Source organism: Rhinichthys klamathensis, unplaced genomic scaffold (genome assembly GCF_029890125.1).
Source record: "Rhinichthys klamathensis goyatoka isolate OS25496 unplaced genomic scaffold, OSU_Roscu_1.1 h1tg000618l_1, whole genome shotgun sequence".
Classification (NCBI taxonomy): domain Eukaryota; kingdom Metazoa; phylum Chordata; class Actinopteri; order Cypriniformes; family Leuciscidae; genus Rhinichthys; species Rhinichthys klamathensis.
In genome coordinates, this window is record NW_026607070.1 from 178245 (window position 1) to 195041 (window position 16797).

Genomic DNA, 16797 nt, shown 5'->3' on the forward strand with positions numbered 1-16797 from the left:
ATGGATGCACTTTTATGATGGACAGATGCACTTTTATGATGGATGGATGCACTTTTATGATGGATGGATGCATGGATGCACTTTTATGATGGACGGATGCACTTTTATGATGGACAGATGCACTTTTATGATGGACAGATGCACTTTTATGATGGATGGATGCATGGATGCACTTTTATGATGGACGGATGCACTTTTATGATGGACAGATGCACTTTTATGATGGACAGATGCACTTTTATGATGGACGGATGCACTTTTATGATGGATGGATGCACTTTTATGATGGACGGATGCACTTTTATGATGGACGGATGCACTTTTATGATGGATGGATGCACTTTTATGATGGACAGATGCACTTTTATAATGGACGGATGCACTTTTATGATGGACAGATGCACTTTTATGATGGATGGATGCACTTTTATCATGGATAGATGCACTTTTATGATGGATGGATGCACTTTTATGATGGATGGATGCACTTTTATGATGGACAGATGCACTTTTATGATGGATAGATGCACTTTTATCATGGATAGATGCACTTTTATGATGGATGGATGCACTTTAATGATGGATGGATGCACTTTTATGATGGACAGATGCACTTTTATGATGGACAGATGCACTTTTATGATGGATGGATGCACTTTTATGATGGATGGATGCACTTTTATGATGGACAGATGCACTTTTATGATGGATGGATGCACTTTTATGATGGATGGATGCATGGATGCACTTTTATGATGGATGGATGCACTTTTATGATGGACAGATGCACTTTTATGATGGATGGATGCACTTTTATGATGGATGGATGCATGGATGCACTTTTATGATGGACGGATGCACTTTTATGATGGACAGATGCACTTTTATGATGGACAGATGCACTTTTATGATGGACGAATGCACTTTTATGATGGATGGATGCACTTTTATGATGGACGGATGCACTTTTATGATGGACGGATGCACTTTTATGATGGATGGATGCACTTTTATGATGGACAGATGCACTTTTATAATGGACGGATGCACTTTTATGATGGACAGATGCACTTTTATGATGGATGGATGCACTTTTATCATGGATAGATGCACTTTTATGATGGATGGATGCACTTTTATGATGGATGGATGCACTTTTATGATGGACAGATGCACTTTTATGATGATAGATGCACTTTTATGATGGATGGATGCACTTTTATGATGGATAGATGCACTTTTATGATGGATGGATGCACTTTTATGATGGACAGATGCACTTTTATGATGGATGGATGCACTTTTATCATGGACAGATGCAGTTTTATGATGGATGGATGCACTTTTATGATGGACAGATGCACTTTTATGATGGATGGATGCACTTTTATCATGGATAGATGCACTTTTATGATGATAGATGCACTTTTATGATGGATGGATGCACTTTTATGATGGATAGATGCACTTTTATGATGGATGGATGCACTTTTATCATGGACAGATGCAGTTTTATGGACTTCAAAACAGATTGAAAAAAAATCTGATTGTGTTCGTCTGAAAGAAGAGTGTCATATACACCTAGGATGGCTTGAGGGAGAGTAAATCATGGAGTATGTTTCATGTTTGGGTGAACTATCCCTTGAAGTGAACGTTTCTGTGAAGGTGATGAGGAAACTCCTGCTGGTTTTCTGTGATATCTGTTGACTGGTTCCCAGTGGAGCCGTGTTGTCTGGCCAGTGTGTTATTAAAGCGGTGTATGCCAGCTCTCCACATCATGTTCAGAGGTTTCTGTGGCGCTCGGGTCTTCAGTCCACGCCTGCAGGGGAAATACATGTGGACATTGTGGACGGATCTGTTGCCACACCCGCGTCATCTGACATGATTACGCCTGTGAATGTATTAGAGGCGTTATGTTCATCCATCCATAATCAGCTTATTTTAATAACCTGCAACTGGAAAAACATCAAATGGTAATAATGGTAATAAATCTTTACAATAACGTTTCATTAGTAAACATGAACTAAGAATGAACAACACTTCTACAGCATTTATTAATTTTAATTCATGTTAATTTCAACATTTACTAATGCGTTATTAAAATGAAAAGTTGTATTTGTTAACATTAATGCACTGTGAACTAACATGAACAAACAATGAACTGCATTTTTATTTATTAACATTAACAAATATGAATTACTGTAACAAATGTATTGCTCACTGTTAGTTCCTGTTAGTTAATACATTAAATAATAGGGGTGTAACAAATCATCGAGTCACAATATATCGCAATACAAAACTGCAACAATATGTATCGTGGATAGTGACAATATAAATTGTGTATGTATTGTGTGAGAAAAAAATTCAAGTTTTAATGTCAGTATAACTACGATATATAATGTATATAATGAGGGAATATTTGTGGGTCCTGATAATGCCAAATGTGCGATGTTACCAGTAAAAAGTGTTATTTTTAATATATCTAGTCAGTGACAGAGATGAAGCATATTCGACTAAAACAATTCTGTATTTTCATCTTCAGAACCATGAATATGTTTATTCTGGAGTCTCTATTGTCCTGTGCTTTGGGTTTATCAGCACCAAGAATATTCATTTACACACACAATGTAATATCAAATTTAGCACAGTACATTTTTTGTTAACCTTTTATCACATGTTTTGGAGTATCGCAATAATATCGAGTTCAGTATCGTGATATGTATCGACATGAGGGTATCGTTACACCACTATTAAATAATGTTAACAAATAAGACCTTATTGTAAACCGTTACTGTAATAATGATATTTATATATACAAATGATTTTTCGGCCTTTAAAGACCACTTTTGCAGTCTTTTTTCATTGTTTTTTTTCCTTTATAAATAATTTTTTTCTTTAAAAGAAAACAAAGCCTATTTTAAGGACCAATTTTGCATTATTTTTGCATTATGTGACAGTTTTGAGCGGTTGTTTCTTCATCAGACTGAGACGATGCTTCTGTTTTCTGTCAGACACTGTTAACGGACTCGATCTGTGTGTTGGACAGATGCCATGCTCCTGGTGACGGAGCGACTCGAGGGACCGTTCAACATCGAGTCTGTGATGGAGCCCGTCGACGTGAAGATCTCCGAAGCCATCATGAACATGCAGGAGAACAGCATGCAGATCTCCTACCAGGTTCTCATGTTAGCACATCTCCATACTCATGTTCTGAGATCATCTGTTCAGCTTTATCCTTCACTGCGACGGCTCCAAACCTCAGCCTCCCGCTTCAGGGTTATTTATAACGGCATAGTTGCGATGGTCAGACGTGTAGTCCAGCACTGAAGCGTGTGTGCGCTCGAGTCCACCGCTAATCACAGGTCCTGGAGGAGAGGAATGCTAGCTGCTGTTCTCCTGCGCTCACGGGAATAGTTCAAGGTCATGCAGTTTCACATGTTACAATCCTTTCTGTTTCTGCTCTAGCGTTCTTCCTAGTTGTCTAATAATAAATCTGGCATTAAAACTAGTTTAGTTTTATTATGTTTAAATCACTGTATATATGAGACATACTTTTACGCAAAATATTTGACTTAATTAAAATATGCCTTGTAAGGGTCAAAAACGCATGAATCATGCATGACCTGAATATTACAATTATTACTGGCTCTTTGACAATTTGGTTTCGTTCCTCTTTTGTAAGTGGCTCTGGATAAAAGCGTCTGCTAAATAGCGAATGATCCTTAAGGATTTTTTGATTTCTGATATTGAGCTGATATTAGCTATATGTGTTATTTTGTATTTGAAGACCAGAAATAACACATGCATAACAATTCCTGCAACAAAATGTATATTAATTTCACAAATTTTCCAAATTAGAAATAATTGGAAACTGTCAGTATGCAAAAAATAATTTGAACTTGATAAACTTTATAGTTTATATATAGTTTAGAGAGAAACTTATTTATTATGTAATACTATTATAGTATATTTCACAAATAAAGAAATAGTTAAAAACTTGAATAGAAAGGGGTTTCACTGAAACTCAATAATCTGCTGTCAAGTCACCTCAGAACCCAGTCTCAGTCGCTCAGTTCTCCTCTGGCCAATGAGTGAACAGTGTGTGATTATGATCCAGGCATTACAGGTCAGAGGTCAGATTGGATCAGAACATTCAGAGTATTTATCCAGTTCCCTCTGGTTGGAGGTCGGAGTCACGCCGGTATGGAGACGAGTCTGTTGAGGATCAGTGCCGATGCTGTCGTGTCGATGAGGCCTTCACAGGGCTGATGAGGCTGGCACTGCAGGATGAGTTGTGGACGTGTCCAGGCGCAGGTCCACCGGCTGATCTGGATACGGCCCGGATCCGGCTGACTGCGGTAAACCTCGGGATAAACAGAGAGACTAACATTAGCATAGAAGGCATTCTTCTTATGATGTAACGAGTACATCAGGTGTTTTAGGAAGTGTTCCCGGTTCCGGCTGATCTAAACTATTCAGCCTAACATTGAATTAAGGAAGTCTATAGTGTGTTATGTGTATGCTAGGTCAAAGAGATGTGTTTTTAGTCTAGCTTTGAACTGACAGAGTGTGTCTGCTTCCCGGACAGTGGTAGGAAGACTGTTCCAGAGTTTTGGTGCTAAATACCAGCAGCCATGTCACCCTGTAGCCCAAGACTGGTCGCCCACTGAAGCTAAGCAGGGCTGAGGCTGGTCAGTACCTGGATGGGAGACCTCCTGAGAAAACCAGGTTGCTGTTGGAAGAGGTGTTAGTGAGGCCAGCAGGGGGCGCTCACGCTGTGGTCTGTGTGGGTCCTAACGCCCCAGTGTAGTGATGGGGACACTATACTGTCAAAGAGCACCGTCCTTCGGATGAGACATTAAACTGAGGTCCTGACTCTCTGTGGTCACAAAAAATCCCAGGATGTCTTTCGAAAGAGTAGGGGTGTAACCCCGGTGTCCTGGCCAAATTTGCCCAGTGGCCTCTGTCCATCATGGCCTCCTAATCATCCCCATATATATATACACTGATTGGCTTCATCACCCTGTCTCCTCTCCACCAGTAAGCTGGTGTGTGGTGGGCGTTCTGGCGCACTATGGCTGCTGTCGCATCATCCAGGTGGAGCTGCACATTGGTGGTGTTGAGGAGATTCCCCCTTCCATGTGAAGCGCTTTGAGTGCCTAGAAAAGCGCTATATAAATGTAATGAATTATTAATATTATTTATTATTATTATTAAATAGGAAAAGGATCTCCCGCCTGCAGTCGATTTTGATATTCTAGGTATTATCAACTGGTCGGAGTTTAGAGAACCCAATAGACGTGAAGGACTATAATGCGTTAAGAGCTCGCTCAAGCACTGGGAGCTAAACCATTTAGTGCTTTGTAAGTGATCAGCAATATTTAAAAATGTATACGATGTTTAATAGGGAGCCAATGCAGTGTTGACAGAACCGGGCTAATATGGTCATACTTCCTGGTTCTGGTAAGAACTCGAGCTGCGGCGTTTTGGACTAGCTGTAGTTTGTTTATTAAGCGTGCAGGGCAACCACCCAGTAGAGCATTACAGTAATCTAGCCTTGAGGTCATGAACCCATGAACTAATTGTTCTGCATTTGTCAATAAGAGCATATGACGTAATTTAGATATATTTTTAAGATGGAAGAATGCAGTTTTACAGATACTAGACACGTGACTTTCAAATGAAAGATTGCTATCAAAGAGCACACACACACACACACACACACAGGTTCCTAACTGACGACGTAGACTTGACAGAGCAGCCATTAAGTGTAAGACAGTATTCTGGGTTATAACGTGTGGACGTTTTTTGTCCAATAATTAAAATCTCTGTTTTTTTCAGGATTAAGTAATTAAGTATGCTGCTGAAATCAAAGTCCGCTTTCGACACTTATGGGCCAGACAGAAAAATATTAGTCGACCACTACTGCTAAAGGCATACATTTGAATTTAATTCTAGTATTAATATGCAGCGATGATTATAAGTCAATCATTGGTAGGTTGTCACATTGCAGGACCATTTAAAATGAGCTGGTGAAGTTGATTAAAATGATAAAAATCAATCAGTCACAGTCAAAAATCTACGTTTTCTCGCATTTGTTAATATAAATTTAACCTAAAATCTTGAAGTCGATTAAAACATGCTTAGACATGTTCTGCATCAACTTTACACATGTTTTCAGCATTTTTCATATTTAAATCCAAAATGAAAACAAATACACAAAACTAGTGGAACCAAATTCAGAACTTTATTCCAAACCTGTGTTGTGGATTCTGTTCATCACGATCCTGTGGCTCTGAGTTACAGCACGAATAACATGTGGTCGAGAGTCAACCTAACTTTAGACTTGGACGTGACCATTTAGTTTTCATTCCTCATGTTATTTCGGAGTGCGAAGCGCGTTCCCTGATACGGGTCAGTGTGTGTGTGTGTGTGTGTGTGTGTGTTTCAGAGTTTCAGACCGACTCTAGATCTCCGTGTAATTGCAGGTTTTCCAGGGATGTGGGCAGCCGAATCCCTCGGGAATGAGCCGATCCTCCCGGAGCGTCCCGAACACGTTCATCTTCAGTCCCGACAGCCATGAGGATCTCACACACCTCACACACACACACTCACACACACACCCTGAGGATCTGCCCACCGTAACCACCGGATCCCGACTGCAACGCCTGGTGAGAGAGAATCTCCACACACATACACACATACACATACACACACACACATATATATATATATACACACACACACACACACACACACATACATATATATATATATACACACACATATATATATATACACACACACACACACACACAAACACACATACATATATATATATTGTAAGGGGAGTACAGTCAAAGACCCAGAACCAGATATGAAGAATGAAGACCCGGAGTCAGAATTATAAAAAATTAAAGAAAAGTTTTACTGAAGATAGTTTGCATTTTCATCAGCAGAAGTCAGCTTCAAGACTCACACAGGAGTTCGTAGGCCGCCCCGCTTACAGTTACAAAGATCACAGCAGTTATACCATTTCCAAGGTCTAAGCTACGTCATTGCTTACAGGTTGAATGATTCTCATTGGCTAAGAAACATGAAAGCCTAAACAATTTAACACATGTGAGGAGATAGGGGTGCCTATCGCCATTAGTAAAGATAGTTGTCGTCCACTCATTAGATTTAGGTCTGTGGTGGCCTCGCAGGTTAGAGAAGGGCGCCGGGGTGTCTGGTCCGACCGTCCAGAACCTACATAGAATGTCATACACACACACACACAAATAACAGACACTAGCAAATAACAGCTCCCATCAAGGCTGAAGAGAGTCTGAGCTCCTTATTATCAGTTAAGTATACCAAAACATAATGCTAAAACATTCACTCGTTTGGGAGAAAAACAGATCACTGGCATTTACTCCCAAGGAAGGAAATATACTGGAAAGAATACATTTTAATACAACAATTAAAGTTTGATAGTAACGCTCAATATAGCTTGACTATATGTCCAGCGAAGAATCATATGTGTCCACGCTGCCTTTAGGACCCTCTAACCTTTCTACTGATCCCAGAGAAAGAGACAAACGGCCTTGTGGGTTCCGTGGCCTTCGTGTCCTGCGTGTACTACGTGCAATCTCAAAGTAAGATTGGAATGCACCTAAAAGAAACTGGTTACTTGCATCCATGCATTTAAGAAAATATAATTTCACAGGCACAAAGAATATAAAAATTATTATGTGATAATGAATATATTTGATTATTGATTTTTATAAAGGAAGTATATAACCATTCAAAATGATATATGATTATATATGTATTTGAAGAGGCAAGGGATTTTGACCAACCCTTCAATATATATATATACACACACACGCACACACACGTGTATATATATATATGTGTGTGTGAATATATTGAATTTAGAGGCATAAATATCTTTGATGTATGTTTTTAGAAATGTATGTGTATTCTGTTGGAGTTAAGGATAGAACATCATGATAAAATCTTTACTTTCTAAAATGCTAGTGACTTAAAATAGTTTTTTTTTTCATGGAAAACAGAATGAAGGTCGTTCGTCCTTTTTTCTAGCCATGTTTTTTTTTTTACTCAAGCTCAAATCAAATGCATTATACATGCGTGAGTTTAATTATCACTTTCACAACATACCACATAAAGTAAACACGACGAGGTCAGACTTGTGTAGAGTGTGTGTGTGTGTGTGTGTGTAAAGCCGTGTGCTGCTGTGCGTCAGACTTGTGTAGAGTGTGTGTGTGTGTGTAAAGCCGTGTGCTGCTGTGTGTCAGACTTGTGTAGAGTGTGTGTGTGTGTGTGTGTGTGTGTGTAAAGCCGTGTGCTGTGCGTCAGACTTGTGTAGAGTGTGTGTGTGTGTGTGTGTGTAAAGCCGTGTGCTGCTGTGCGTCAGACTTGTGTAGAGTGTGTGTGTGTGTGTGTAAAGCCGTGTGCTGTGCGTCAGACTTGTGTAGAGTGTGTGTGTGTGTGTAAAGCCGTGTGCTGCTGTGCGTCAGACTTGTGTAGAGTGTGTGTGTGTGTGTAAAGCCGTGTGCTGCTGTGCGTCAGACTTGTGTAGAGTGTGTGTGTGTGTAAAGCCGTGTGCTGTGCGTCAGACTTGTGTAGAGTGTGTGTGTGTGTGTGTGTGTGTGTGTGTGTGTGTGTGTGTGTGTGTGTGTGTGTAAAGCCGTGTGCTGCTGTGCGTCAGACTTGTGTAGAGTGTGTGTGTGTGTAAAGCCGTGTGCTGTGCGTCAGACTTGTGTAGAGAGTGTGTGTGTGTGTAAAGGCGTGTGCTGTGCTGATTGCAGCCTGACAAACAGCATTCGCCAAACATCCATCAGCAGTGAAGCCATCGGGTGTCTCCGTGTCTGGCCTGTAGACGGTTAAACACATCATATATGCTGTATATATATATATAAATATATATATAATCAGTTTGTAATGGTCGTCAGTGGAGAAAGATGCTTTTTGCCCCTGAAGGGTGAAGGTTTATTTGAAATAGAATATTTTGTATAATTATAAATGTCTTTACTGTCACTTTTGATCAATTTAATGCGTCCTTGATGAATAAAAGCATTTCTTTAAAAAAAAAAAAAAAAAAAACGTAATTAATTTAGAAAAAAATAAACCATTACATTATCCGCCCTCCCTCATCATTATAACACGAGCACATCTCAGGTGTGTTTGAGTTTCAGCGAGCAGTTCCTGGTTCCTGGACTGAAGCATGTGCTCCCTCTAGTGGAGGACACACACACACACACACACACACACACACACACACACACGGGCACATCTCAGGTGTGTTTGAGTTTCAGCGAGCAGTTCCTGGTTCCTGGACTGAAGCATGTGCTCCCTCTAGTGGAGGACACACACACACACACACACACACACACACACACACACACACACACACACACACACACACACACACACACACACACACACATACACACACACACACTTCATGTGGATGATGGTTCAGTGCAGGTCACATTAGCATAATGCCAGCCTCTGGTCTTGATTGGCTGAGTAGCGTCTCTTAGCCACGCCCTCAAACACTAGTTTATAAGAAAAAAAGAAAAGTTAAGTAAATTAATTGGTAAGAAAAAGTGTGAACCCTAAAGAACATTGGTTATTATAGTTAACTAAACAATTGTTTCTTGATATAAAATAAACGTTAACAGAAATAAAATAACATATAAAAAATGTATTAATATTTAATCTAGTAAAGGAAACATTTCCATTTTCATTTGATGTACTCAAATAAAACAAAAAATCTATAAAAACTATATAAAGAAAAAAAATCACAAAAAATATAAAAATAAAAATGAATTCAATCTTTTAATAAAAACTATAAAAATATCTCAATGATACTAAAACATTGACTGAAACATCTGGAATTTAATTGTTTTGAATCATTTGAACATAGTTTCTGTCAGTAAAAGCTGTGTGTTCATCATGTGTTCATCATCAGGTGACGGACATCAAGGAGAAGCTGAAGCGGTTCCGGAGGTTCTGGGCGTCAGTCCCCGAGTCGATCTGTCAGGAGGAGCATGTGGCGACGGTGGAGAACGAGAACTGCTGGAACGGCCTCGAGCAGGGCCGGTAACACTCATCACGCTTGTTCATCTTCATCAGCATATTCATATTAATGACCATCATGTGCACTACTTTAATGAGCGTATTCATGTGCGCTGCTAATATTAAAGGGATAGTTCACCCAAACATGAAAATTAGCCCATGATTTACTCAAACTCACGCCATCCCAGGTGTACATGACACTCTTCTTTCAGACGAATACAATCAGAGTTATATTAAAAAATGTCCTGGCTCTTCCAAGCTTTATAATGCCAGTGAATAACCATCTGTCCATCATAAAAGTGCATCTGTCCATCATAAACATCATGGATTAGCATATTCATGTGCGCTGCCAATATTAATGAGCGTATTCATGTGCTATTGAATATTAATGAGTGTATTCATGTGTGCTCAAAATGTGTAAATTATCTGAATCCTATGCGTGGAGTTTGCTGATCTACCCAGTTGTTTTGTTCCAGATTCGACCCTGAGGTTCAGAAAGACGTATGGGTCCTTCAGGAGAATAACAGCACAGACTCTCCCCGACCCGACGCTGTGGTCCGACTGCAGATCATGGCTCTCCGGATGATGAGCAACAAGCTGAAGAACGCTTACCACGGCACGGACCTCCACTTCCAGGACTCCAGTGAGTCTGACGAATGCTCACGTGTGTTCAGAAGCACAGATGTGTCTTATTGATGACCTCCGAGCGGAGAATTATCCGTGCGATGATCAAACGACATGATGAGGTTTTCTGGGAAGTCGAGCTTGAAGCATCGCCTGCTTTCACAATTGTTTCCAGAGTTTAGTCACGTTTCCACCGAAACTACCCGGAACAATTTATCCCAGGAACTTTCCCCCCCCAGACCTGTTGCTGTCTGCGTTTCCACCGCGGTCTAAAGTACCGTGAAGATCAGGCAAATTAGTCCGGTGACGTAGGACTCTGAATTTAAGCTTAATAAAGCCTGAACCTTGTCGTCGGTCCATCTGTCGTGTTTTTTAAACTCCATTGTTGATTCGAATAGCAAATTACTGCACACCAAAAAAAATGGTGGTTGAAGTAAAATGCTGCGTGGAGTCAACCAATCAAAATGCGGCATGATTTCAACCAATCAGCATGTTGAGCGCCCAAGTCCCAAACCCGAAAGTTCCTGAACTTAGAAGAAGTACTACCTCCAGTAGAGGGGGAAATATTTACCCGTAACTTCATTTAGACCCTGCAGTGGAAATACACAGAGCCTAAACTCCATAGTTCCTGGGGAAAGTTCCTGCGGTGGAAATGCAGCTTTAGTCATTGTTAGTTCCCTTTCGAGGGAACTCGCATTACGTAGGAACGACACTTTGGGGAACATTCTTAGCGTAACGCGTCTGAAGTATGCATGAAACTAATCCAATCCTGATTGGCCTTGCGTGATGATGTAGCGTGTGACGGCACACAACAGAATTAGCTTTTTGCTCTTCAGCAAGAGCTCTGTATCAACTGTCTGTTCTATTTGGTGTTGTTTGTCCTGTAGGAAATTTAATTGTTACTATAAGCACAGCTGAAAGCCCATGTTAAACTTCGGGAGGTGACGCACGCGAACGGTGTGTGATACTGTTTGGATGCGAGGCATGCACAGTCGGCTCTTGAGGGTTCTGGCTGTGTTCATTGAGAAATATCTTGACGCGTACAGCAAAAAAAGATCATCTTGCCCGATGCTTTTCAAAGAGATAACCGGTCTGAGGACAGTTATTTCTCGAAAGCGGCTTCGGGTAAGGACCTGACGCTATGCACAAACCTCTGAAGATGCCCTCTAGGGGGCGTCAAGTTCTCGCTCCTCCATGGAGCCCTCAGGAAGTCGATGTTCCAACCAGAGTTCCCACATGGGAGCTGGCAGTGGTTCTCGAAGGACTGGTCGAGGCCCCCTTCGAACCTCTGGAGTCGGCTGAGGCCAAGAACCTTTCCCTCAAGGTAGCTTTTCTATTAGCCATTACTTCTCTGTGGAAAGTAGGATTTTCATGCGCTCTCTATTTCCCCGAGTGCCTGGAGTTTGCTCCAGGCGACATTAAGTTGATCTTGCATCCCAGGCCGGGCTATGTGCCTAAAGTGCCTCTGATGTGGCACCGCCTACAGTTCTGCAGGCCTCACGTGACGGCGGATGAAGAAAGACTTCATTTACTCTGCCCTATCAGAGCACTTAACATCTATGTTCAGAGGTCTTCTCAGTGGAGGAAGGCAGACCAGTTGCTGGTGTGATTCGGGTCGCCCAAGAAGGGGCTCCCCGCTTCTAAACAGACCATCAGCAATTGTTCAGGCTATTTCCCTGGCCTATCAGGTGTGCAGTTTACCAATACTTTTGGCTGTGAGGGCTCACTCTACCAGAGGCATGGTGTCCTCTAGAGCCCTCCTTTCAGGGGCCCCGATCCAAGAAGTGTGTGATAGAGCTGGCTGGGCCACCCCTCATACATTCACAAGGTTTTATAGTCTGGACCTCCCCTCTACACCCGGCGCACGAGTGCTCCTTGTGCCTGTTTCAGCCTCACACTGGGACAGGCGGGGTTCGTTGTGGCATAGTGGGTACTCGTTCCCCAACGTGTTGTTCCGACGCAGTGTGAGTTCCCTCGAAAGGGAACGTCTCGGGTTACGACTGTAACCCCTGTTCCCTAAGAAGGGAACGAGACACTGCGTCCCTCCGCCATGCCTCCTCCCGTCTGGGAGCGACTTGCTTCATCGCGCAGCTAACTCTGTTGTGTGCCGGCGTCCCTTTGTAGCTTCCGTGTATGCCGTCACACGCTACGTCATCATGCAACAACGACAGGTTTCCTGAAGTTTCCTTCATACTTCAGACGCGTTACGCTAAGAGTGTTCCCCAAAGTGTCGTTCCGACGCAGTCTCGTTCCCTTCTCAGGGAACAAGTGTTCGTAACCCGAGATGTTTTTCATAGCCAGACCTTTGAATGTTGGCATAAACCGGGTCCATGATTTTGAGATTGTTATCTTTTCCTCCATCTCAGTCTCAGATGAAGAGAGCAGCGGCTCCGGCTCCGGCTCCGGCTCCGGCTCCGGTGTCACAGAATCAGAATCCTTCAGGACCGACCCGACCCACCCGACCCACCCGACCCACACTCCGGTTCAGGAGCAGGAGAACAGAGACGACACGTCTTCAGCGTCCAGCGTCCGGCTGGAGGTTCTGCTGCTGTTCTTCAGCGCGCTGGCCGTCAGATAGTGTCACACACACACACACACACACACACACTGAAGCCGTACGGTCCAGATCTCCAGTGGCTGGAAGCTTTACAAGCGGAATTCAAGGCTCTTCTTAAGCTCCAGTACAGTAGTTTAAAGAGTTAATTCACCCCAAAATTTAAATTCTTCATCATTTCCTCACGCAAACCTTTTATTTGGAGCTTGACAGTCAATGCTAAAGAAAATAATTCCAGAACTATTTCTGTAACTGACTTTATCTGTTATGTTGTGCCGATTATTAGGATCTTCTCTTTTTATTTTTCTCATACGCATCTTGAACATGTTCATGCAGGTGAAGCTTTTGTGAATGCAGAAGAGAATATCTGGATGAACATACACTACCGTTTAAATGTCTGGGTTTAGTGAGATTTTTTAAAGAAATTAATACTTTTATTCATCAAGGACGCATTAAATTGATCAAAAGTGACAGTAAAAAGATTTATAATGTTACAAAAGTTTCTATTTCAAATAAAAACTTTCTATTCATCAAATAATCCTGAAAAATAAAATGCATGACAGTTTCCACAGAAATATGAGCTGTTTTCAACACTGATAATAATCATAAATGTGTCTTGAGCATCAGATCCTCATATTAGAGTGATTTCTGAAGGATCATGTGACACTGAAGACTGAAGTAATGATGCTGAAAATTCAGCTTTGATCACAGGAATAAATTACACTTTACTGTATATTCACATAGAAAACAGATGATTTACACTGGAGTAATATTACACTGTTTTACTGTATTTATGATCAAATGAATGCAACTTAGAAGAGACTCTTTCAGAAACATTAACAAATCTCACGAAGCCCAAACATTTGACCGGTAATGAATATAATAATGTATAATATCAAACCCTTTCTGAAAACATGAATCCATCATAAAGCTTCTTTCAGAGCCGGTGACTGACAGCAGTTGATGTGTCATGGCATGTTTTAAATTATTGCTCAATATTTCAGTTTGTTCAGTTGTAGTTGTAGCTAGTTTATAACATCACAATCACGTCCAGAAAACAAGCCCTGCGTTGTGTGATTTATCCTCTGCAATCTGGTTATGATAAAACTAACAGTCACAGTTCTTATCATCTTTCATAATTATATTGCCATAATGCCATTACAGCTGAAAACCAGAAAGATCCAGTAAACAAAAGTGAAGAATATCTTGATCAATGATTTCAGATGTTTTATTTTTACTAATTTATGAATTATAGTTTGTGAAACCTCATCCTTCATATTCAGAATTGTTCGAACGGTCGGTCTGTCATCGGCTTTTCTGGGAGATTTGTGTGTATGTAGAAGATGGAAGATTGTAAACAATAATGCATTATCATGGAAAGAAATATAGATTTGTGGGACTTTTATTATATGTTTTTATCATGTTTTCTACCTAAATGAGCTGGATGGTAAAGCTGTGGTTCCTGAGAAACTATTAATTAGCTTTAGGAAACCAGATATTATTGCATTGTAATTCCTGCCAACATCTTCCAGTATTATTCTTATTGATTTGTACACTTGTGCTGCAAAACTCATGTTCTTAATCAGATTTTTTCCCCACCAAAATACATATTTTTAACGGAGAATAGTTTTATAAAGAAGCACGATTGTTTGAGACTGTAGTCTGCGTTTCTTACACCACTGAGAAGTAGTTTCTCTTTTCAAAAGTATGTCCCACTCTGAATATGTTTTATACTTAAGAAAAGAAAAGTCAACAGTTTGTTGAAGTAGAGAAATACATTTATTTTTTGTCTTTACCAATCTACTCCATTTTAAAATGAATCTTGTTTAACGGTTATTTTAATATTTGACTGAAAAACAAAAAATATTGATTAAGAAAATGATTTTAATAACATTGTACAGAGATTAATTTGGGATAATTTACTGCTTTTTGCCCAGATGTTTTAAGAATAGAATGTGAGGATATTAAGAAGTGCAATGCTCTTTGTTTTTATTATTTTATATATAATACGGAGGAAACAATGTTGACTAAACCAGTAAATACTTAGAGATGTTGAACAAATCAGGACACAGTTAAAACAAACAAACAAACAAACTGTTAGAATAATCATAAAATCAAAAAGCCGTATAAGAACTGTAGCTTTCTCTAGTCGTTTTAAATATCATTACAACGCATCAGTTTCACGGTGAAATCTGTTTCTTTACATGTCGATTCAATTCCGTTCACATTCCCCATATTACTGCATGAAAGATGTTTACACACCAATTCATCAACTTCATCAAAAATAGTTTTTTTAAATAATATAGCCTGTTGCTGTTTGCAACCAGAAGCCAAACTAAACTACTTTGAGTGTTAGTGTTGTGATCGATGTCTCTATCAGCACAGATTCATGTGACAGTTCATCTTTCAGTCGAGTTTCTGAGAGTTATCCTCAATATTCCTCTGGATTCTGCGTCTCTTCCGCGGACAGGAATCAGGGCAAGGACTTTCTCAATTAATTTTTTTTCTAAATGTAAATTGATCATGTGCCGTTCTTGAATCTGTGTGATTGTTCGACAGCGTTCAGCAGTTCATTGGGTTTTCTGTATAAGAACACACTGAACTTCTGTGAGTGTCACATGATCTCAGCTCGTTTTAATCTGTTCTTTACATAAAACATCACATGACTGCAGACTCGAGTCGGATGAACTACTGTAAAGAGTTTATGATGCATTTTCATTTTTCTATGAACTCTTACTTTAAAATCAGTGGCACAGAAATATGACCTGTACCATAATAAAGCAAAAATCAATCTGTAATGTAGAGTTATGAAAATCACATAAACTTTTATTTAAAAACACATCTTTAAAGTTTAATTTCTGATTTTTCACTATTTTCTTTTTTGATTAATCAAAGATTCATGCTGTTGTTCAAAAGTTTGGGGTCGGTGAGATTTTTCAATGTTTCTGAGTCTCTTCTGCTCATCAAAGCTGCGTTTATCTGATCATAAATACAGTAAAACAGTGTAATATTACTCCAGTGTAAATCAGCTGTTCTCTATGTGAATATACAGTAAAGTGTAATTTATTCCTGTGATCAAAGCTGAATTTTCAGCATCATTACTCCAGTCTTCAGTGTCACATGATCCTTCAGAAATCACTCTAATATGAGGATCTGATGCTCAAGACACATTTATGATTATTATCAGTGTTGAACACAGCTCATATTTATGTGGAAACTGTCATACATTTTATTTCTCAGGATTCTTTGATGAATAGAAAGTTCAAAAGAACAGCATTTATTTGAAATAGAATCTTTTGTAACATTATAAATGTCTTTACTGTCAGTTTGATCAGTTTAATGCGTCCTTGATGAATAAAAGTATTAATTTCTTAAAAAAATACGAACCACACGCTTTTGAAGTTTCATGTATATCAACAAGTTCTTTAATATCAGGACAGCTCAAACTATTCCGCTGATAATCCTCGATCTTCTCTCTCAAATGACCAGCAGAGGCTCTGATTTACTGAATGTTTTAATCATAATCATTGAGT

General features: G+C 39.9%; 1 protein-coding gene across 1 annotated transcript in view; it reads left to right on the forward strand.

Moving 5' to 3' along the window:
• Nucleotides 1–13288, forward strand: part of gpc6b (glypican 6b) — a 31019-nt gene extending 17731 nt beyond the window's left edge. The window contains exons 5-9 of the mRNA XM_056240901.1: nt 3047–3177; nt 6489–6671; nt 9980–10110; nt 10563–10729; nt 13077–13288. Of these exons, the coding sequence (XP_056096876.1) occupies nt 3047–3177; nt 6489–6671; nt 9980–10110; nt 10563–10729; nt 13077–13288 (824 nt within the window). The remainder of the gene's footprint in view (nt 1–3046; nt 3178–6488; nt 6672–9979; nt 10111–10562; nt 10730–13076) is intronic.
• Nucleotides 13289–16797: the final 3509 nt, after the last annotated feature.